Genomic DNA, 24,843 nt, shown 5'->3' on the forward strand with positions numbered 1-24,843 from the left:
AAAAAATGAGTGAAAACAATCCCACGGACAATGCGACGGATTTAAGGTTATGTCAAGGTACGTCTCTTGTGAATATCAATTGATTGTTAGGTTTTCTCTTTTGAGATTACATTATGACGCATTCACATTAATACAAATACATTTTTCAGGGCGATACGATGAGGCAATCACAATCTCTTCCACTGGTTCAAGAGGTCCACGAGGGAAAAATGCACAATATTACCGTGATTACAGAGTGCGTAAGCGAGCGGAGCAGGAAAAAGAGTCGTTGAATAGAACTAGTGATCCTTCTACGACTGCTGATTCTTCTACAATTAACGTCGCAGGTTGCGAAGTTTAACTTCTTCCGCGCGGAGGGACTCCACGCACTATTTTTTTTAAGAATATTTTTTCTTTTCGCGGGGCAAAATACCTTGGAAATCTTCGTATTTTAAGAATTGTTTTTTTAAAAAAAGTACGAAGCAGATTTATTTACCGGTTGTTGCTACAAAATGTTACAGCAGGCAGCAATACTTCAGAAGGCCAACTTATTTTAGTGTAAGTAGTTGTTGGATATGTCCAATAATATGCCATAAATTCCCGCGCTTGGTAGAGGAACCCTGCCAGGCAAACTGAAAATATGGCTGATTTCCACAACTTCTTCTTCCACGTTCTCGTGCTTACGATTTGTGAAAAACCTGGGATAAGCGAGTCTGAAAAAATAGATTTTGCATATTCTTTGAAAGATTCCCCAAAAACATTTCCTTTTTCTTCATCCATAAGTGGTTCCAGGGGAATATTTTCCTAAAATTAAAAACAATCTTAGTTCAATGCAAAAATGGAATATTGATAATAAAGGAAAATGAAGAAAACAAGTTATCAAGATTAGCAATAAGAAAATACCCAAATTATGGCTACTAAGTATTGCAGAATGCATTTCCTATAGCTTCTTCCACGGTGTCACTTGAAACATCTTCGCATAATTAACATTTATCTTACCTCAATGCAAAAATCGAGTACAGTGCAAGGATTCAAATGGTACAACTTCCTTTAACTTTTTAACACTATAACTGATTGCTCTAATCCTCAAACGCTTGCAGCGGCATCTGGTGCAAATTTTTTACTAAGTTTCAAAATGTCTGTGTCAAATTTTTTGGATTTACAATAAGCATGCCGCTTATTTCATTCCTCCAATGTTATTTGTTTATGATATTTATAATTTTGAAATAAGTGAGTCCTCCACAACACACCTTATACATACTATTTTTCCCCCCAATAACTTAGCACTTTTGAGGTAAGGGCCAAAATACTATTAAAAAAAACAGGTAGCTTTAGCCTGTGCGAGTGCATATTGCTTTAGTAAAACTTACAAACTGCTACAATCTTTGAGTGTGTATGTTTGAAAGAAACTGTGAACGCCGATTATAAGATATTTATAGTTTTAGTAAGGACACTTATTTTTTAATTCGAGGAACTAACCTCGATTAACATTTAAATCAAATATAATTCAAAAGTATCATTTTCTTTTTAATTAATAGGGGGTAGGGTTAGACATAAGAACAGAGTAAATTTGCATCTTTCCTTGGAGGAGTTTTGCATTAAAAATATATGGAGGTTCGATTTAACAAAAGATACTATCTACTGCATTGATGGCCAATTTCAGTTTTGCAGGCATTTTCTAAAGAAATTTTCTCGATTTTTTAGTCATAAGGTTTTTTTTTAAATAAAAACTCATAGAACTTATATTTAAAATGGTAAATAAGTACTAAAATGGCATTCTCTTTAAGATAAAATACCATTTAAAAAAGAACTATTTTTTAGAGTTAACAAAAAGAGAGTATGCTTGTTGAAAGTATCGGTGGCAAAAATGCATTTAGCTTACAATGCTTACAACTTCTAATGTTCTTCGTATAGCTATATATATTTTTAAAATATTCCAATAAATTATTCTTTCATATTACATTTATGACAAGTTTTTTTTTTTGAATTTTTACACGAGGCGCGAAAAATAAATTTTTAAAAAAATTCCCATTTCAATCAACTAACAAGCAAACAACTAAAAACAACTACAAAGAGTAACACCCTATAGGTACAACGTATTGTAGCCCAAAATATAATATATGGTGATACAGACTACAATATAAGGTGGTATTGGTTACAACACGTGGTGGTATAGAGTACAATACATGTTGACCCAAAGTACAACATATGGCGGTTCAGGATACAATAACGTGTCTTACCTTAAAATGATTTTCGAATTTTAACAAGTTTAGGTAGTATGAATTCATTTTCAAAAAATAATTATGTACAAACGTATAATATCATTCCCTGTATATTTTTGAAGCTGTTTGACTCATTACTTTCTGTATAAAAAATAAAACATTAAAATAATAACACTCTCCCCCATAAAATTTCATTCAATTCTTATTCAAATTATCATTTTTATTTTTTATTATTACAAAGCATGATGTGAATAACCTTATGAAAGTAATCTACTTACCTTTGTAGCAATTCCATTCTTGTTTGCAAAACTTGCTGATTTATCAATCATTTCTTTTTCAAATTCAATTATCATAACTGCAATTAGACAAAGGCTCTTTTTAATTGCATTAAAAGACGAATTATACTAACATACAAATGATGTATAAATATTGTAACGAATTTATAAGCAATCTTTAAATTTATGAGGAACAGTATTATAATGTAGTTTATAAAAGAGCAACTCACATTTGTATTTGTATCGATTCAAATAATGCTGTTTTGTTTAAAAACAAGTAATATTTTCATAATTAGGTGCATATTAAGTTCTTTTATTCATTTCACGTATGCTGTTGGATCTTATCGAAAATGAGGAATCATTATAAATAAAATATTATAGATTGGGTGCTCCGTAATCATCATCAGAAGTCGGTATAACTTTGTTCAAAACGTGAAAAAAATATATTCAATTGTAGTGTTAGCTTTATGCGAGAATTAAGTTTCAGAAAAGAAAAATTTGATACTTAGATTTCAGATTTATAAAGTAAAAACATATAAGGGGAGTGAAATTATGATAGTTTAAAATTTTGTCTTGTGCATTCTTAAAGTGTTAAAATAAAATAAGATTTATTTAGAAAAGAAATTTTATACCTTGAGAAGATAAGATCTTTTCATTTTTCTCATTATTTGCATTAATTTTATGTCCATCTGCTTGTTCGAAAAATATTAATCGAGCTGTTTAATTAAACCGGTTTTGTTATGGTAAGTGCCTTAAACAGACCATTTATTGTATATGTTAGCATTGTTGAATCGATATTTTATTGAGATACATTATAGTATAGCATGGCAATATGCTCAAAACGCTTTTGTTTCAAATGTCCTACCAAGTACCATTTCGTGTTGCTAATCTGAATTGAACAAATATGTCAATGTATAATAAATTGTCAATATTTTAATCAGATTAATTATAGTATTGCTTTGAACGTCCTTGTAAAGTAGAAAAAAAGGCTTTCAATTTTGTGCTTATTTACATTTAGTTCTTCTTTTGTGTGTTCAATGAGTTCTAAACCTATTTCTTTGGGAAAAAAACAGTCATAAAATCGAAAAGTTAATTGGCTTACTGATGAAAACATGTAGGAAAATACTGGACTAATAAATCGGTAAAAAGTAATTAAAATTTGGACGTGTTTTAAGCTTAAATTAAAATAAAAAAATATATTCCAATATTGAACTTCGCTTTTTTATTGTATTCATTTTTCATTTGTTAAAATATAGTTCAAGTTTTGTTATTAAACTGTAATTTTTTAATTTCAATACACCTCTTTTGAAACGTCTAGTGAACATTTTATCTTGGATGCTAATTGTATATATCAGTGTTTCTCAAAGTGTGGTACGCGTACCCCCAGGGGTATGGGAACAGTTTAGCGGGGGTACGCGTTCTTATGCAAAATATCTCGCAATACACGAAAATTTCAAAAATTTTTATTTAAAAACGAAGCTAGTCATGAAAATTTTCGATTACGTAATTTTCTATTGGCTATTTTTTGCAGAGTTATCAGTTAATAATTACTGGTGTCAACAGCCAGTTGTAATTTTTAACTTTTGCGCAATTTTTTATAGTAAAAAATACATTATTTTTTTATTAGTGGTACACAGCTTTACGAAAAATCTATAAAGGGTACACAAAAGTCATAAGTTTGGGAAACACTGGTATACATCATCATCATGTTAACTTTTTTTCTTAGATAACAGTTGTATCACGAAATTTGATGTTTGCTACAATTTTAATTAACGTGGATTATTAGATTGTTTTTCAATTTCGAACTACTGTAATATTTAAACACAAGACATACTTTTTCAAAAGCATTGATTAGTTAGAAAATTTAAAAAGATAAAACTTAGACAGTAACTTAATATTAAGGTCTAATTTAACTGGTATATTTGAATTTACAGTCATACTGTTTAAATTACAATCAGTTTTAAACGATTTCATTGTAATGATTTGAATATATAAAGTGAAATAAACGTACCTTACAACTTAGTTTACTTAGTTAGTGTACTATTGATTGATTATTGCATACCATGATCGACAAGAGTATTGTAAAAGGCCAAATTTACTGTAAAAAAACTTGTTTTAATTTTTTCTTTAAAATGTCAGTCAATAGTTTTACAGCTCATTGTTGCAGACAAAAATTGTGTGTATAATTATTTTTAGCATAACAATCGTTTTTAAATAGCATTTTACTGCAGATAGTGGCACAAAAAAATCAATATTTCTAATAAACACCCAAACAAATCATTAAAAATATCTTATAAGAAATAAATTTGTTTCAGAAAACCATTAGTATATTTTTAAATAATCACATTGAATAAATTATAGAAAAAAATAAAACGATAACTCTATATAAATTCTTTGAATTATGGAATTAAAAAAAAACATTCTTGTGTTTTTTGGAGAAACAAAAACTAAAGTCTTTATACTGTTATTATTCATATGAAAATAAATTTTATTATTACCACATAAAAGCATAATATACAAATGAATTATCTGTACGTTATTTTTAATCTAAATCAAAATGATTCAGCATTTGTCAACTTTTGTTTAGTTTGATTCTTAACTATTGCATTGAAATTAACTTTTCTTGTTAAAAATTATTTCTTTTGCAATAAAAAAATAACATGCTGTTTAGAGAAATAAATAAGTTCAGAAATAAAAAACCCAAAAGCATTTATTATCCAATATTATTGCAAATGCTTGTTACAATACAAAATCAATAACTTAAATGCATAAAATATCGATGATTTAAAGTTTTGTTTAAATAAGAAAATTAAACAAACTGTTGGTGATTTGCACCTCAGCGCACATTTCAAAGTCAATAATTTTAATTAATCTAACAATGAAAATTGGGGTTTGAAAAGAAATTTGCAATTTGGACACAACAAAAAATAACATTACGAACATGAAACGATTTTTGTTAAAACAGATATATTAGATAAAACATTATAGGAAAAAATTATATTTTAAAAATATTTTTCCATCCTGAAAAAGAGCATAGTGTTATTTTAGATTCAAGGTTGATTATTCTAATTCGTATTATATCCATTCCAGATTCAGGTTAAGAAAATATGCTAGTCATTTAAAATGTTAACTATTTAATATTTAAGTATAAAATGTTAAGTATTTAATTCTTAAGTATAAAAAGTATTATTAGTTAGATAAATTTATTTAATATCTAGGCGTTTAGAACTAAAATCTCGTATTTTATATTTATTGTTTTAATTGGAATATTTTATAAGAAATTGATATACGTGTACCGTGTCTGAACGATATTTCCGTGTCTGAAAATATGTCAAATTGATTTGAAAATATATCAAATTTTAAGTTTTAAAATGTAAATAAGCTTTTTGCATTTCTTTTGCCCTTTGGTATCTTTTGCTGTTTGGTATATTTCGCAATTTTTTAAAATTATAATTTGGTGTTATTTAAGCTTTGCAATGTTCTTTATATTATTATTATTACTTTTTAGTGAAAACTCCCTTGGATAAAACATGATTAGAAAATCAAGTATTAGCCCAGTAAACAATTTTGCAGCTACAAAAGTAAGTAAGTTCCCATCGCAGTGGTGTAAAATCTATTATAATCATTTCCCCCTTTCTCTGTCTCTCTGCATATATATATATATATATATATATAGATTGGATTATATTATATATATCCATATATATAATATAATTCAAAATAAACATGTTTGATCGTGTATTCAACAGGCATTAGTTGCCCGGTTACTGCTGGTTAACAATACAGTCATCATTTTTATTCTGATATATTTATACATCTCTCAAATATTCTCTCCCTTTCAACAACAAATACTGTTTTAATTACTGCTAAAACCGAATACGTATATTAAAAGCATCTATATTAAAATCAGTTAACTTTTCATGCTGAGTAAATATAGTGTAAAAAATATTTTGTGTGTAATATTTCTGAAATCATTAAAATTTCCTAACAATAGACAAACAAAAAGGAAATCATTTCTTCATGGTATAGTCAAATTACCTGAAAATTGGTGAATGACCATTTTGTACATCTTTTTTTCGACTAAATGTGTTATCCAAAATATTTTTGTGCATATTTTTTTTACTGTAACACAAAATAACTTTTACTTGCCACAGAGAGTGGGAGNTGTGTATCAAAACAAACTAAAAAAATATTTATAGAAAAACAATACTTTTATTATTTTTATGCTAGTGAGAACCAAAACAATATGGAAAAGAATGAGGGAAAACTGGATCCTACCACGTGATTTCCCGGCCAATAAAAATGTAGCGTTAAACGTTTAACGCAACCTTCTTGGAAGTCGCATAAGAAGTATAACTTCAAAAAATTCCATCACTTTATGAAAATTCATACGTTGTTCAGATACTAAAGGACAAAAGTATTTTTGCTTCAACCTATAAAGATCAAAACAAGAGTCTATGCTGTCAACTGATCGAAAAGGGAATAGTGAAAAAATAACAAGAAAAAAGATCACGCACAGTCCTAAATGGTGACAAGGAGGAAAATAATTTTTTGTGGTTTACTGCCATATAATTAGGTGTGTGAATCTAGCAATCACTAGTTTCTGTGTTGCATCCAAAAGTTTGCCTATGGTAAGAAGCAATTATTTTACATTAGTCAGACAAACAGTTTTGTTAGCTTAACTGCCAAAAAAAGTAATGGCCGAAGCGATTTTGGCTAAATTCAGAGATCAGCAACTAAAAGTTTAAATTTCATCTCCTAGCATTAACCCATTTTAATAAATCGTTAGCTCACCAGAAATTTTTGTCAGCTGAACCACCAAAGAAAAGCTATGGCAAAAACAATGGTTGGCTAAATTATGAAACCGGCTTCGGAAAGTTCAAAAGTTTCGCCGTATTTTGGCTTTAAAATAGTTCAGGGAATATTAATTGATTTTAGAAAAAAAACATTTCAGCTGCACTAAAAGAGAAAATTTGTTTTATGCCATATAATATCTTCCTTTTCTTTTTGAATTACATAATGAAGGCGTAAAAATTTCATGCAAAATTCCATTATTCGATACAAAATATTTTTTTAACTTTCCTCCTTCTTACTGTATTTCTTATACCTGGAAATCATTTCTGAATCAGTGGTAATCAAATAAAAACAACCCAAAAACTTTTTCTTGCCCGATTTGTAAATCCAAACATATACCTATAATTCCCTTAATATGCGAAAAATTGTATTTAGAGGACTTTAACTTTAAAAAATACTTCAAAATTTCCCCATATTTTCAAGCCTTAAAATAAACTAATTTACAATTTTTAAAACAATTGACAAGTGGCACTTCATTAATAATGTAATTGTATAAATTTTATTCCTCTTCTACTTTCCATGACCTCTTTTATTTTGCTTTCATTGCCCCACTCCAGTTTTTCTCTTACATTAAATATAATTATACACCATTTATGATTTCTAGGATGGCACTAGTAAAAGAACCCAAGAGGAAATAAATCCGAGTAGTGGGATCCTGAAAAACGACACTATGCAAAATCTGGAAAATCCACAAAATCTGGAATCATTTGGAAGCTACGCAAAATCTGTTTTCGAAAAATCACTCATCACCAGTTTACCACAAATCGTCTCTTCGAAAACGTGGAAGAAAAAGTTGTGGAAGTCAGTTGTCTTTTTATTTAGCTTGGCTGCATTTCTCCACTTAACACAGGAATTCTTCGCGCATTATTGGACATACCCAACAGAATCTCACGTAGTAGAAAGCAGACCGGAGGAAATTGTTCTGCCTGCAGTAACGTTCTGCAGTAATAATCAGTAAGCATAAAAAATGAAAATTAGAAATTATTTTCGTAATTTAAACTTAGTGATACGTCTTGCTCGTATTTAAACTCATGATCATGTTTCTTCAAAACATCATAATTCTCTTACTAACAGTTTTAGCTTAATCCAATTACGAATACAAATAGAGATAAATTAAAAGAATTAAATTTACTTTTAGTGGTTTAGTTTAGTGGCATCTTTAATAACACTCGACTACCAAGTATTTTATAGGATTAAAATAAGACGAATAATCAAATGATTATAAGAAAAGTTATAAACTTAACAAAGTATAATGACAAAAAATATACGGATGTATTTCTGTCTGTCTGAAGGTTAAGCACTCTATCGTAGCGGGGAGTTGAAACAATTAATTAGAAAAGTGCTGCCGTTTTGCAACTCAATAAAAAACAATGAATGCCTTTTTGCAAGTTCAAGCTATAGATAAAAATTTCTATATATATTTTACTGAGCTTTAAAAATAGCTCAGAGAACTAATTTGCTTTAATCCTCCCAAAAAATGTTTATCACTTTAATTATATTTAGGTTCAGTGTTAAGATTCATTATTATCCATAATATTTTGAGATTTCGTATTTGTAAGAAATTAAGATGCATTAAAAAAATCCAATAAAAATACATTAATTTTATGGTATTAATAATGAAGTACTATAAATATTGAAAATGAATTCTTCATTTGAATACTAAGCAAGTTCATTATGGATAAAGATTATGCAAACTAGCTATAAGCTATATTTGAAATAATGAAGGGTAAAAATTGTGAATAAGCTACAAACTTTAAAAATATCTCTCTGAAAATATTTTTTTATCGGGAAACGGACGACATATTTCCTCCAAACTTTAATATAACATTTAAATGCGTGAATATCCTTTAAGTAGTTTTTTTTTATTTTTTATTCACGTCTTTTATTAGGAAAAATTTTATTGAGATTTCTTTCTTTTTAATTGTTTTCTGTATTCTTTTTAGTTTAAAAAGAATGAATTTAATTTGAAATTTAATTTATCAGTCACCAGATTTTTCTTTTTCCTTTATTATTAAAAATAATACAGTGAACTCACACTTATGCGCCGGTGTAAGGGGCCAAGAGAAAAAAGCGCATAAGTGAAAAACTTCAAAATTCTAAAACGCAACTTAAATTGCAGTGACAATATGAATAAATATGCTTCTAAAGATAAAATGTTAATATTTATACTGGTTTGGTATTTACTATAATTATACAAAGAGAAAAATTAACATAGCTTAAGACAATTTATTTTCTTACAAAATAATCTTAATACATGTTTGTATATGTTTTTGACGACGTATTTCAAAAACAGTTTTTTCAGTTCATATAAATGTGATAAGGGGGGAGTTTCAGAAGCAAAATTAAATTGTAAATAGTCACGAATAGTGTCTAAAGCTTCTAATACTGCTATGTGATTTGGAGGAACTTTATCATCCTCGTCAGTATCATCCACCTTGTTCTCGTCGTCCACAAGTTCTAGTTAGATATAAATGAACAGTTCTTCACAAATGGGGCTCTTTATGGGAGAGGGTGAAACATCACATGATAAATTTCTAAGAAAAGTACTTGACGTCATAATATGCTGCACAATAAGTTGAACCTACTCTTATTTACTCATGATGTCCATTTGACTGCAAGTAAGTGATTGCGGTCTCTTTCATCTTTCGTATTCCAGGTGTCTTCTTTTTCTAGAAAACAGCGTGGGAGTAAAACTAACCTCTGGACAAGAGGAATGGTCATTTTCTTAAGGATGAATGGGCTTTCATTGTTGTTGGTGCAACAGATAAGACACACTATTCAAAATTCTAGAAAGAATGTCCTTCCTTAAACAACAAGAATGAAAAGATCAGAGGGGGAAGAAAATTCAATGGGATATAACAACATATATTTCTTTTTATCAGTAACAAGGATTGTTTTTTTGCTTCATTTTTAATTTAAAGCATTTTTTTAGAAAAAGAAGAAAAATATTTAAAGGATAAAGAAATTAAAGTGCTAGCCTAGAATTTCGGCGCATAATTGAAAAATTTATTTTTAGAGCGACACATAAACGAAGGATGTTTACCATTATTTTCATACCTTATGTACTGGGACCTGTAAAAATCGTCATATAAATGAAAAAGGTGCATAAAAGAGGTGGTGCATAAGTGAGAGGTCACTGTAGTTAAATGATTTCAAACAAAATTTTCTTTAAATGATTTATTTAATATCAAATGAGCATAAAGAACTCTACAGAAAAGAAGTATTTTTCCAAGTTATGCAAAACAAAATCAATTCCCAACCACCTTAAAAAGAAGAAAAAAGTAATTAGCAGAGCACATTAAAGTTTCATTTATAGGAAGCAACAGCAAATTAAAAAAAATAATTATAATTTGAAAATGTGACATGCGCACTGTCAAAAAAATAATATAATAAGTAATATTCCTTCTCAATTAAAATAACCACCTTTACTACTTTCTGTTGGCATTTCTGTCGAGAAAAATTTTGTAAAATGTTCACTTTGATGTGTACGTACTGATTGTGATTATGATGCATCATCATTTTGTAAAAGGTTTCCAAAATATTGCCCACGTTAAATGGCTACACTTCAGTAAGTAAACATAAGCGTCCTTTTAAATGCAATATACTGTGGAAAAATAGAGAAAAATAAATTATATTCCATCTCTATTAAAATAACCACCCATGAAATTTTTTAAAAATATGTTCTGCTTTAAATAACGTATTTTCCTTTTTAAGTTTCAGTCGAGAAAAGTTTTGCAATATGTTCCCTTTTATGTGTACCGATTACAGTAATGATACAAAAGCATTTTGTGCGAAGTTTCCAAAATATTGCCAAGCGATGTATGGTTTAGCTTTCACACCCAATAAGAAAGTAAGTATTGTATTTGTCTGTTTCTTCGAAAATATAAATATACTTATAGTTTTATAATGTTTTACGCTTTGTAATTTTCTAAAATACATGCATCTCTTAAATATCTAAACATTAACGAGTGGTAGAACGGATAAACTAGATGGAGAATTGCAGAGCAACTCATACACGGAAATGTTATTATACGTTGCTAGAGGCATCTCCTCTTTAGGAAATGGTTGTTCTTGCAGATTTGAGACGGTAAATTTAATCTGTAAATAACATTAACTTCATGATAATTTTACATTCTCCAAAAATTATTGTCGAAAATCGTATTAAAATAGGCACTGATGACTATTTTATGAGTTGGCAAATAAATTGGCAAGCTATCTAAGTTAGAAATTTACGATGAAACTCCTATACCTGAACCTATTCAGTATGATGTTTGATCTAGAGAACGCAATATTATCACAAAATTAAGAAAATTTAACTATTAAATTTACCGTTCCAAATGCTTAAGAGTAACCAATAAAAATTAGGAAGTTCATTTAGTTGAGTATGGTGACGTTTTCAGACACGGCATAGTACTTCGTACTCCACTGCTTATTCTATCTCCATTTAATGTTGGTCCCAATATTTATGGCACGCCCTGTATAATTGAGGCTCGCACTCTGTCTTTCAATTTAAAATGAGGTTCATCAATTCATCAATGTACCAATGTATGTATCTATGTATCACAACATTATATTAGAAACATGTGAAAGTAATCAACTGTCTGAAAACTTAAAATATTTATATGCAGATTGTTCCATAAAAATCGCCTTTATATTTAAACCCTTATCAAAAACGAAAATTGAGAAAATCAAACATATTATGGGTGCAAACTAATATTTATGTGTGAAAAAAAAACAAGAAAGGTTTCAAAATTTCACAAGTTGAGTATAGTTTGTCTACGACAAGAACTCCCCCTCCACAAAGTCTGAGGCAGTTTGCTGCTATAGAAACAAGAATAACGCAATTCAGGGAGGGTAGCTTCTCTTCACTCTAGGATTTACACAATAGAGAGAAGAAAAAGATTACCCTTCTCTTGCTGATTCCAGCCAAAACACGTCCTAAACAGTGACCCCACACCCCTACTTGAAATTGTTGTATTTCGTTAATATAGTCACCGCCATAAGAGGTTTTATTTTTGACAAATTATAGATGTGTTAAAACTATAGATGTAGTATAGATGGCCGCCACGAATAGCTATGGGATTTCCTACTTTAGACAAACTATAGATGAGGGCGAATGTAATAAACATCAAAACAGTTTTATTTGGAGGACGAAACTTGGATGTTGGTCCAATAATCGTCTTTCAATTCTTCTCTGTTTTCTCCCGCAAACAAACCTGACTTGATATTATTACATACGCTGTTTATCACCGTGAATTACCAATTTCCTTACAGTTAAATGTCGCTTTTTTTTTTAACATTAGTTAGCAATTATGATCTGTAGATATCAACATTAAACACATATCTGTTGCTTAATGGCAAATAATGGACATTGGCTGGAAATAATCAAAGGTGAATTCTTTTTTCGCCACTAGATGGCGATCTAGGAAAATAGTTGTTTGAATAGTTGTTTGAAAATAGTTGTTTGAAAATAGTCTCCAAAGTAAGGTCAAAGGTTCAACCAGTTCTATTACGTAACAAGTTCTGCTTTGGGTTTGGTTAAAAGAGGGAAAATCTCCTCGCATGTTTCAAAACCTGTTTTTGTTTATATGCAGAGCAAAAAAAAGTGGACTTCATGAAGACTGTTTATGCTAATATCGTATCAAAATGAAAATTTGACGAGTTACTGATTATCAACTGAACGCTTGACACACGCGTTGCCTTTGATAAATATAATAAAATGAATAGTTAAAAAATGATTTCTGTTGATTAGTTCCTTCATGTTTAATTGAAAATACCCCTAAAAGCTACTGATACGTGTTAATGAAATAAAACAATCCGACTCTAAAATATGCATGTTTAAATTTTTTAATAAACGTATTTTCTGCATTTTATTCCACTCTATGAATATCAATTTAGAATGAAAACACGATGCTTAATTTTTGTTTCTTTTTTTCTTTAATTGATTTGTATTCTTTAAAATTAGAAAAAAAATTTCTAGCAGAAAAACCTAGAGAATTTTTTTTTTCATGTTTCTGAATAGGTTCCGGTAAGAGCGGCTTTCTTTGACAACTGGTTCTACCGTCAATGGAAAACAGCCTACTTATTGAATAATATGGATCTAGGAAGGTGCGATAAACATTACAGTCTTAATCAAGCCATCAATCTTAGGTGCAAGTAAGTTAACCTCAATCTGAAACTTTCGTTCATATTTAATTTAGAATACTACTGAAAACATATTTAAAGTAACATAGCATCTTTTGAAACTAAAAAGTTATCGGGAGCGCAAAAAACGATGTGAATGAAGCCCGAACAAAAGTAAAGGAATGTGCATACTATAGTTTTGGTTCTATATACAGAAGCCTTCCTCCTATGTTCGGTGCAAAAAAAATTTAAAAAAAAGAAATATATATGCTTCATTTTTAATTTAAAGCATNTATATATATATATATATATATATATATATATATATATATATATATATATATATATATATATATATATATATATATATATATATATATATATATATATATATATATATATATATATATATATATATATATATATATATATATATATATATATATATATATATATATATATATATATATATATATATATATATATATATATATATATATATATATATATATATATATATATATATATATATATATATATATATATATATATATATATATATATATATATATATATATATATATATATATATATATATATATATATATATATATATATATATATATATATATATATATATATATATATATATATATATATATATATATATATATATATATATATATATATATATATATATATATATATATATATATATATATATATATATATATATATATATATATATATATATATATATATATATATATATATATATATATATATATATATATATATATATATATATATATATATATATATATATATATATATATATATATATATATATATATATATATATATATATATATATATATATATATATATATATATATATATATATATATATATATATATATATATATATATATATATATATATATATATATATATATATATATATATATATATACCTAAGGCTTTAAATAATTTTTTTCTTTTTTGCAGCATGAAACATTCTCCACTACTGGTGAAAGGATATCCTCATTTTTGTAGAACAGTAGAACCTCTACTCGGGCAACCAGAATCCAAGGATGAAATGATCAATGAAACTTTTTGTAAGTACTTAAAAAAGGAATTAATTTTTCTTCTTCCACTCAATTATGTAGTAACATCAAAAATTGATTTTTCAAAACAGAACTTCTTCACCAAGTGTCTTAAGATAAATATTCGAGAAACTGAATATAATAAATCTATTCTTTCTCCAAAATCATGCCTGTCTTCTCCAAAATCAATGTTAGAAGCATAATTGGTATTAGTCAAGAGTGTATGCTTTTTATACATAAAATTCTTGTAATTTTTAAACTATTTTATTGAATTGATTTAAGATAAATTCGATATACTATAAAAAAATAAATAAGTAAATAAAATATTATAGAATACATAGTATAATTAAAATAAAATATAATAATAATGCAGTAAATTTATAAATTAAATAGATAAGTCGAAATAATCGTACCATACTTAACTTTCTAAGATAGAAATATTAATAAGTCTTTCTTTTGATGTAAAAGAAATGTATAGTAAAAATTCAAAAAATGCAGAAGTAATATACTTTAATTATAATAATAATATTTTAACTAAAAGGTAATACAGTAGGGAACCGATTATCCGGAACCATCGGGACCATCTCTATTCCGGATAACTGATTTTTCCGGTTTTCTGAATCGCTACAAAAAGCCGTTTTTTTTATTGTTAAACCCAACTAAAAGAAATTTTTCTTGGAAATAATCTTAAGAAGAAGAAAAAACGATGGAGTAACACACTAATGATTATTTCCAAAATGATGGTAAGGTAAACATCTTTCAAAAAAGAAAGAAAAATCCTAAAATCTTATGAGGAAAAAAAAATTTTTTTTTTTAAAAATGGCGGGAAAATTTATCGAATTTCATTCCGGTTTTTTGGTTTTCCAGTTTTCTGATTTCCGGATAACGGGTTCTGTACTGTAATTGCATTGTGTACTTATAAGTATTAAACGAAAAAGTGTATTCTTTATAAAGGCAATTCTTATGCAGTTTGCATTATTTATCTTTCAGACGGTGATTTGTTACATTCGAACTCAAGCACATAGTAAATAATTCTTTCTTAGTATATAAATGAAAAAGTTTAATATTCTCCCAGCTTCAGCTCTTTTTCCATCAGTGAACTGAAAAGCACGGCTTAACACTCAATTCGAGGTTCGGGTGATCAGCAGATATAAATATTTGGTAAAAGGAAATCTTTTAAAACAGTTTTCATTAATTTTTTCTGACTTTCGATTGATAATCAGCCGATATATATGTATACACATGTGCTTTCCAAAAGGCTGTTGTTACTTATGCCACTTAACAATATCAACCAGCCTGCTTGAAACCAAGCGAATTTTTTTAGACAAATGATGCTCTTCTTGTTCATTAGTGGCGCCATCTATGGTCAAGAATACGACTTCGGCCTCACACACGTCACTACTCGTTTCACAGGAAGGATCCATTCATACTTCATTCATCTATCAGCAGATCGTAATCATGACTTCAATCACGGAATGATCAATCTCCAATATAGTACCCCCAGTAGTCCAGGTATTAATTTGTTTTGGGAACTTGGAGAACTTTATGACCCCGATAAAGGGGGATTTGAACACGTGATCTCACGAGGACGAGTCCAGTGTCTTACAAACCAGGCTATCTTAGGCAGATAGAATGAATTTGCTTTAAAATGAACTTTTAAAATATACTTTAAGATAGGTCCCTGAAAGACATTATAACTTAGAATAATTTTTAATGAGATTAAAATTAGATTTTTTTTCATTTGCAGATTATGCGTTTGATTTTCTGAACCATCCAGAGGATTATTTTAGGCATTCAGATCCGCATTTACTTTACGTAGTGGTTCACAATCGCAGGCATTTAGTGAATCCATACAAGAAGGGAATTATTTTAAAAGTTGGACACCAGTACGCTCTTCGAGTATCTATGGTAAGAATTTGTTATATATATATATATATTTATATATATATATATAAAATTATAATCTCAATCACTGCAAGTTAACCATTGAAATTACTATGAGCCTAAAATAAGAATTTATTTACAAAAGTAGATTTTATTATTCTGAGAAAAATTTTGCAGATTTTTTAAAATTTTTTTATGTGCCAAATATAGAAGTCTCAGAATTGGACTGTTCGGCAACATATGAACCNTTTTTTTTTAAGATATCAAAAATTATATTTTTTTAAATACTTTTGAAAAATTATTTTTAATAATTAACACTGTGAAAACTGTAACGTTATACATGTATCGTCTGAATGTGCTTTTGAACAACCTAAAAATTATGTGAATGAATATTTTATTTCGGGTTGACATCAAATCGAGCTTTCATATACAGTGTAAAGTGTAATTAAATTCTAAACACTTAATTTTAAAAAATCTTACACAAAACTCTCGCGCTTTCACACCATACCGGAATTATTTTCACTACCGAACAACACTATTGTTGGCGTGCTTTGAACATCAAAAGTACAAAACACGCTAGGTAGAATATCGACGATAATTTTTTTTCTCTTTGCATTCTAGAATGAGCTGTTAATAGTTTATTGTTACCTTTTTATGCTGATATTCTTACACAGAAACAGAAAACCGCCGTTAAAATATGTATGTGTGATTTTAGTTATGTAATAGAAATAATTATATTTTTATTTAAATATCTCTGAGAAATTTATTAAATGATATTATGGTGTATGATTTCTATACGTACCCGTTCTGTTAAGCCTAGTTCGAATTCGTCTATATATACCCCGCGTGCTGCGCGTATATTTGATTTACAAACTAATTTTATTTTATAAATTAGTTCATAAATACCTTCTAAATGAACGATTCTCACTTTATACTGTATGGTAAAATTATTTTACTATCTGTTCTGTGTATTATATATAAAATTTAGTGTGATTGAAGGTGGTGGCTACTTTACACCAAGTAGTTTAAAAGGACATCGCCTTAGAGAAACACTAGATCGAAGAATTATATAAGGGCCCTCCAATATGCACCACAGTGCAAATTAAGCCTAAATTCAGTGTTGCTAAGTAAAAAAAAATTTTGACTACTCATTGTTTTTAAAATCACAACTCAACTTTTAATTTTTGCCTCAAAGCGTTTAATTGCATACACAATAAATGCTTTGCACATCGCCAAACGCATCGCGCATACATTAATTAGTAAGTTATACCAAAAGTACTTGTAACTGAAACTATGGATGAATATTTAATTTTTGTATGTAATTGCATAAATTGACATAATATAGACTAATTTGTCTCGCATTTTGCGGTGTTATAGAGGTGGAGGGGAATTATAGGGGTTAATTCTCTAGTACATACGTATACGTATGTTTGTTAGTAGACAAATAGATTGCACAGTCTAAGCACACACTTCAACTTTATCTGTTAAATAATTACAATCTATTTTTTTTTTCAAAGCATTTAGTTCTCACACATTTTTAAATATAGATTATTTTACTTTATGTTTTTATTATGCAAATAAAAAGTCTAGACTTACATTTAATGGTATTTTTTTTATATATTACTTTATGTATGCCATTTAATTTATTCTAAATTGCAAAAATATTTATTGTATGGGAAAAAGTGCAAAAAATTTATTATATTATTTTTTTTCTTCACAGAATGAAATTGAAAGGCTCCCTTATCCTTATGATACGAACTGCACTGATTATTTAGCTGCATGGAGGAGAAACAATGGCACCGGTCCTCTGAATCAAGATGTAAGATAATTATTGCTATTAAAGCATCCGACTAGTTTCGACTTTTTTTTTTATTATTAAGAAAAAAATTTTAAAAACTAGTTCATGTATATTAATTTATATACGAACTATTATGAGACTAGCAAAAAAATTATTATTAATTTATTATTTTCTTTTAATGGTCATTTTTGGGTACAAATAAGACATTTTTTACATATATCCTAAACACTGTAAAAAAGAATTCTATCACCTAAAACGAAAAATCATTTGATGATTATATCTAGAAATCTATGAACTATGCTTTGAACTATCATTTGAACAGCAAGTCCATGTACTACTGAGTTAAGGATCTATGTAATGAAAAAAATCAATTTTTTTAAAATTTCCGCTCTTGTCTTTGCGAAAAAACCTTAAAAAAGATATTCTACTTTTTTCTCTGAGTCTGTAGTTCAAAGCATGTGTGGTAAAATAAAATGTGTAGGCTATTATTTTAAAAACCACATGAGATATTGTGTTTAATGTGGTATAAAATGTGGTAAAAAGTCTGATTTTAGGATAAACGCATTTAAGGATTTAAAATCACTAGTCTAGCTATTATTATCACTTTGCACAAAAACTACTATAACTTTGCAAATAATTGGAGTACAAACAAAAGTAAAGTATTTTTAAAAAAGTAAGAGCTTAGGGTTTCAAAATTTATAGTAAACTCAATTTCGAAAATTTTGTTCAAAATCAGGTTTTTGCACTAGCCAAATACCTTAAAGCAGTGTTTCCCAAAGTGTGGTACGCGTACCCCCAGGGGTGCGGGAGCAGTTTAGCTGGGGTACGCGTACTTTTGCGAAATATCTTGCAACAAACGAAAATTTAAAAAATTATTATTTACGAACAAAGCTAGCCATGAAAATTTACGACTATGTATTTTTCTATTGACTATTTTTACAGAGTTAACAGTTAATAATTAGTGGTGTCAACAGCCAGTTGTGATTTTTAGCTTTTGTGCAATTTTTTATAGTAAAAAAATAGATTATTTTTTTTATTTGTGGTACACAGCATGACGAAAAATTTAGAAAGGGTACACAAAAGTCATAAGTTTGGGAAACACTGCCTTAAAGCATGAATTAAGTCAATTATGTAATCTTCCCTGTATTTCTAATTGGTTATGTTTTTCGCAAGAGTAAAGTGAGACAAATTAAATGCATAACTATCAAAAAGACGAATAGATTTTTCTTTTGCAAGTCACATTGAACATCGCTGCCTTGGAATACGAATCTTTATAATGAATCTGTTTCTAATGATGTGATATGTGATAATGATATAATTATGGTATAAAGATATAATAATTATGATATAATTATATAATAATTATGATATAATGATATAATAATTATGACATAATGATATAATAATTATGATATAATGATATAATAATTATGATATAATAATTATGATATAATGATATTATAATTATGATATAATGATATAATAATTATGATATAACGATATAATAATTATGATATGATAATTATGATATAATAATTATGATATAATGATGTAATAATTTTGATATATTGATATCCTTATCACATTATCACATCTCAATAGATGCTCCTTTTGGGAGGGGATTAATATTAGAAGTTCATTCATCATTAGAAGCAGATTCCTCATGAAGATTCGTATACCAAGGCAGTTATTTTCAATGTTCAATGTATCTATTTATATGTGATCATGATATAATTATGTAAAGAAATAATAATTATGATATAATGATATAATAATTATGATATAACGATATAATAATTATGATATAATGATGTAATAATTTTGATATATTGATATCCTTATCACATTATCACATGTCAATAGATGCTTCTTTTGGGAGGGGATTAATATTAGAAGTTCATTCATCATTAGAAGCAGATTCATCATGAAGATTCGTATACCAAGGCAGTTATTTTCAATGTTTAATGTATCTATTGATATGTGATCATGATATAATTATGTAAAGATATAATAATTATGATATAATGATATAATAATCATAATATAAGGATATGATAATTATGATATAATGGTATAATAATTATGATATAATGATATAATAGTTATGATATAATGATATGATCAACATGATATAATGATATGATATGATATGATATGATATAATGATGATATGATATGATATGATATAATGATGATATGATATGATATAATATATGATAAGCGTTATTATATGTCTTCAGAATTCATATCAAAAATGAAGGAAAAAGTATGAATATTTGTAGTTACTAAGTAATAATTAAACAGGGAAATGATAAAGGCTCCAGGAAATCATAACGAGCCAATACCAAGTAAGACGGGTTGAAAACTATTTGCTTGTCGAAATAAATAAAGGAGGAATTGAAAGGCAATTGTTGTAACACCAAGTTTCATTACCAAATTTTGTCACAGAATAATTCTCCTTCTATTATTTGTTACTGTGCCTCTCTCAAAGGTTTCTTTAGTATTATTTTCCTTTTTCTGTATTTGATACCACTATGCCGAATTTCTTATTTCAGTTTTCAGATGAATTCTTAAAATATATATTATAGGCGGTTATTACGAAATACTTCGCATTTAAGATTCCTCAGATTTTTTTTTATAACATAATCATTTCAATACTTTATTATATTTTTTGTTGTAACATTAAGATATGAGAACAAAATATGTGAAGATAAGATATAATAAGATAATATAAAAGCATTAATAAGATCCTGTAGTTGAATCTAAAAAAAACTTTTTAAAATTGTTTCTTCTATATAGATTTCAAAAAAATACTGCTAAGCAATAAATTTGTCTTTCTCTTTCATGATAAAGGCTTCAGGATTATAAATCACATTTAATAATTTTTCAAAACACTAAAGTAATACAAAATATGTAAGACCCAGTTTATATATGAATTTTGCTAATTAAAAAGCTTTAAGTACTTTAAAATTTTCAAAAGTCAATATTTTTTGATAATGTTTATTTAATATAAAAAATTTTCTGTGTGTCTATGTCATTTCGGCTAAAATGTTGGGAAAGATATTTTTGCACTCCCCCCTTGATTTGAATACAACCTATATTTATATTTTTTTCAATTTCATATTTGAAAATATGTTTGAAATACACTTAGAATGCATCTATTATTTTGATTCTGAATTGTTGTGAAAATATTGTATTAATCTTTGTCTTAAATGTTGTATTAATCTTTGTGCAAAAAAGTTTTAAAAACGGTGCACAAGATGCTTAATTTTAGTCGTTGTTAAAAGCTAACTCAGATGATAGTTTATTTCTTCAATTTTATTTCAGAGTTGCATTGAGTATTGCAAATTCAGAAAGCTTGTGTCAGAGGGCAAATGTATTGACGAATTCACTTCTTATGAACCTCATTTGGAAAATCTCTGTGGAAAAAGTAACACTATTTCATAGAAAAATAATAAGTTATGTCATAACAAAAATATTACACACAGAGTGGGAGAAAAATTGGTTCGGAACGCATCAAAGAACGACTTTCGAGCTAATTTATTTTACATGTTAATGTTAATCAATGATAATATTTCTAATCATTCAATGTTATTATTTCCTATTTTTTCATTTTTGAAGAAGGCATGCTTTTGAAAAAGTCAAACATTTGAAGGTGCTAGTTTTGAGTTCAATTCGTTATTCGTGTTTATATGATTTAAATTTCCATTTTATATCTCTATGAATTTCCATCATTATATTTTATGTTCTGGAAGGACCGTGTTGATTCAACGGCTTAAATCACTCAACCTCAATCAACCTCACTCAACCAACTCAAAGCAATAACCTTATAACAGCTCTTGATTTTAAGCGAATTTGTAAATCTACAGTACAACAGGCTTGGAAAGAACATTAGAATTATGGCGGAGGCTTGTTTCTCCGTCAGTAGCCGCCAATATTCGTATAGTGGAACATAACTTTATACAGTCTCCTGGAAAGAACATACAAATTGTTTAATGAAATTTAGATTTTATTTAGCATAATTGGTGATATAGAGAATGGCCATTTCTTCATTCAAACAAAAAGAAATCCCTCAAAAGAAATCCCTCATGGGTAGAAGATCCAAAATTGGCGAATTTATCAAAATATAACATAGCCAAAACAAAGCCAACCAGCATATCAATATTGGGTTTAAAAGAACACCTTGGCAATCACGAGTCGCCAGCAAATTTATGAGAATTATTACAACCATGCAACCGAAACATTTAGCGGTTAGAAATTTAGAATAAAAACTTATAAATAGATTTTTGTTTTCGATTAGAGGCGACAGTGAATTAATAAGTCTGCATTAGTAATAAATAAAAAGTATCCGTTACATTGATCTATAAGAGAAGAATAAATATTTTCTTCTCATTTTATTTTAAATGAAATTCTATTAATAAAAATAAGCTTAAGTAATGAAAGATATTTTAAAAGGATAGAAAACAAATAATGACAATTGTAGCATCACAGGAATAAACAAATTAATAATAAACTGCATGATATTTATCCTAATCTTGACAACTTTAAAGCAATTCATGTCGATCGCAAAACCCAGGTTATAATCTATAGACTGTGCATTGGTCATTCCCGTTTTACCCACATGCACTTACTAAAATATGAACCAGTAACTAGTTGTTTTTTTATGTCGTGTTAACATTACTATTGAACATATTTTAAAAGACTTCAAACTATTCAAACACTTGAGGAATAAACTTTTTGGCAGCTTTTATACTGGTTTTCAATTTTTGGCTTGGACACACTATACGTCACAATCTTTTAAAGTTTATCAACACTATAGGACTTTATTCTCTACTTTAAGAAAAGATATATCAGTTTTACCTAAAGACCAATTTTAACCTACTGATTGGCTCAGTATAGCCATTTCTGGCTCTTGTGTCAATAAACTCCAACCTACCAACAATTTTATTCATTTGAGTTTTACACTTCAACCTTCTATTTTATTTTCACTTTATTTGTTACTATTTAATTTACCATAAATAGCTTATAGAGTAAAAGAAAAGAATCGATATTATTACTAGAAAATCAGTCATTGTATCTCGCAGTTTATTAAACATGAGGAGCATGCGTCTTCATATATTTTGAAAAGTTGTCCTAATTTCACAGCTCAATACAACAAAAAATTCTTCGTAATTTAATACTAAAATCTTAACTTCCTAATTAACTTCCTTAATAACTTCCTAAAATTAACGAGGTTTCTCAAGAATTGTTGTAAATTCATTAGAACAAAACTTGAATTTGCATTTCATAAAATCTGAAATAAATATTTTTATTTTAAAATATAATGGGTAATATTTGAATTGTATATAAGGTATAATCTCATGAGAGATACTGCCAACCTACATAGTAGTAAGGTAAAGGCATGAATCATTACGCACTCCTTAACTGAAAAAAATGGTGTTGTAAATTAAATATGTTTTTCAACTGCTCTGTTACCACACGTATCAGAACTTTTTTGTGAACTCATTTTTTAAAAAAAATATACTCTTTTTTGAAGTGTTTTGAGTTTGCGAAAGTTATTCGTGACAGTTTAACCTATCTTTAGCCAGCTCAGTGTATGTTAATCCGGAAAATGACGCAAAACTTCAATATGAAGAAAAGCTACACTGTAAAACGTTTCTGATCAAATTACATTATAAAGAACCGGTACATTGGCTGCATCATCCGTAAAATCGATTTTAAAGTAAAATCTATTCTTACTGTAAATTACAGTAATTTTTATACTAATATTTATTTAATTATGGTGATTAATTGATTTTACCATAATAATTATTTTGAAAATCTTTTAAAAAATGGAGCTTATCTGGCAGAACTTGTTGTTTAAATTAAAAAATACACTACCTTTTATTTGCTGTCGTTTAGATTATGACTTAATTTACTTACTTACACATTATTCTTTACCTAATCGGAATTTACCTTACAGAATGCTGCCTGTTCCTTTTTTATAAATTCTCCACTTTTGTTCAAAATTGTCACGTTATTATAGGATTTTCATACTTCATTGCAATTTTTTTAAAATTTTGTATTCAAAATTACCCTAACCCCTTTCTCAGTAAATAAAACTCTTAAGCAACTTTTATTCAAACTTACAAAAAAAGAAAACCTAAATATTAGTCTGTTTTTTTCTCAATAAATGTAACGACTAACGTTTTATTTCAATATAAGTGTGAAACGAATTATTATTTAATGCTACGTCATAGGGGATATCACAAAATCTATTTTTAATATTTCTTTCTTCAGTCGCTTTATACAGGGTGATTCTAAAAAGATGGGCAAAATTTTAGGATGTGATAGTACACACTCAAGCAAACAATTTTGATCAAGGAATGCATGGTCGAAAACAAAACGCAAAGGTGCTGGCGCATTTGGAAAGTTGTTTGATGCAAACGTGAAAGCTCCATTCCTGTTGCGAGTTACTGCGCCGCGTTACTCGTCGCCAAGCTTCCGGCTGCTGCAGTGAAAGTTCGTGATATGCCTGGTGTGTTTCAGAATGTCCGCCTTTCTTTTTTTCGCCGTTGCACAGCGTGCATAGCCGCTGCCGGCCACTGTTTTGAACACTTAAT

The 24,843-nt window shown here is 27.9% G+C and overlaps 1 protein-coding gene and 1 long non-coding RNA gene across 4 annotated transcripts in view; both read left to right on the forward strand.

Moving 5' to 3' along the window:
* Nucleotides 1-24,843, forward strand: part of LOC139426605 (uncharacterized) — a 207,800-nt gene that overhangs the window by 172,688 nt on the left and 10,269 nt on the right. The window lies entirely within an intron of this gene.
* The window catches only part of LOC107448543 (uncharacterized), a gene marked incomplete at its 3' end in the record, with an annotated part of 81,432 nt that overhangs the window by 53,260 nt on the left and 3,329 nt on the right, over nucleotides 1-24,843 (forward strand). For 2 of the 3 annotated variants that reach the window (XM_043052770.2, XM_043052771.2), the window contains 8 exon segments: nucleotides 5,985-6,057; nucleotides 7,935-8,284; nucleotides 11,045-11,180; nucleotides 13,353-13,486; nucleotides 14,462-14,571; nucleotides 16,307-16,467; nucleotides 18,164-18,262; nucleotides 21,569-21,671. In XM_043052770.2, the coding sequence (XP_042908704.2) occupies nucleotides 6,007-6,057; nucleotides 7,935-8,284; nucleotides 11,045-11,180; nucleotides 13,353-13,486; nucleotides 14,462-14,571; nucleotides 16,307-16,467; nucleotides 18,164-18,262; nucleotides 21,569-21,671 (1,144 nt within the window). 3 annotated transcript variants of the gene reach the window in all.

The sequence above is a fragment of the Parasteatoda tepidariorum genome, chromosome 9 (genome assembly GCF_043381705.1).
Source record: "Parasteatoda tepidariorum isolate YZ-2023 chromosome 9, CAS_Ptep_4.0, whole genome shotgun sequence".
Taxonomy (NCBI): Eukaryota; Metazoa; Arthropoda; class Arachnida; order Araneae; family Theridiidae; genus Parasteatoda; species Parasteatoda tepidariorum.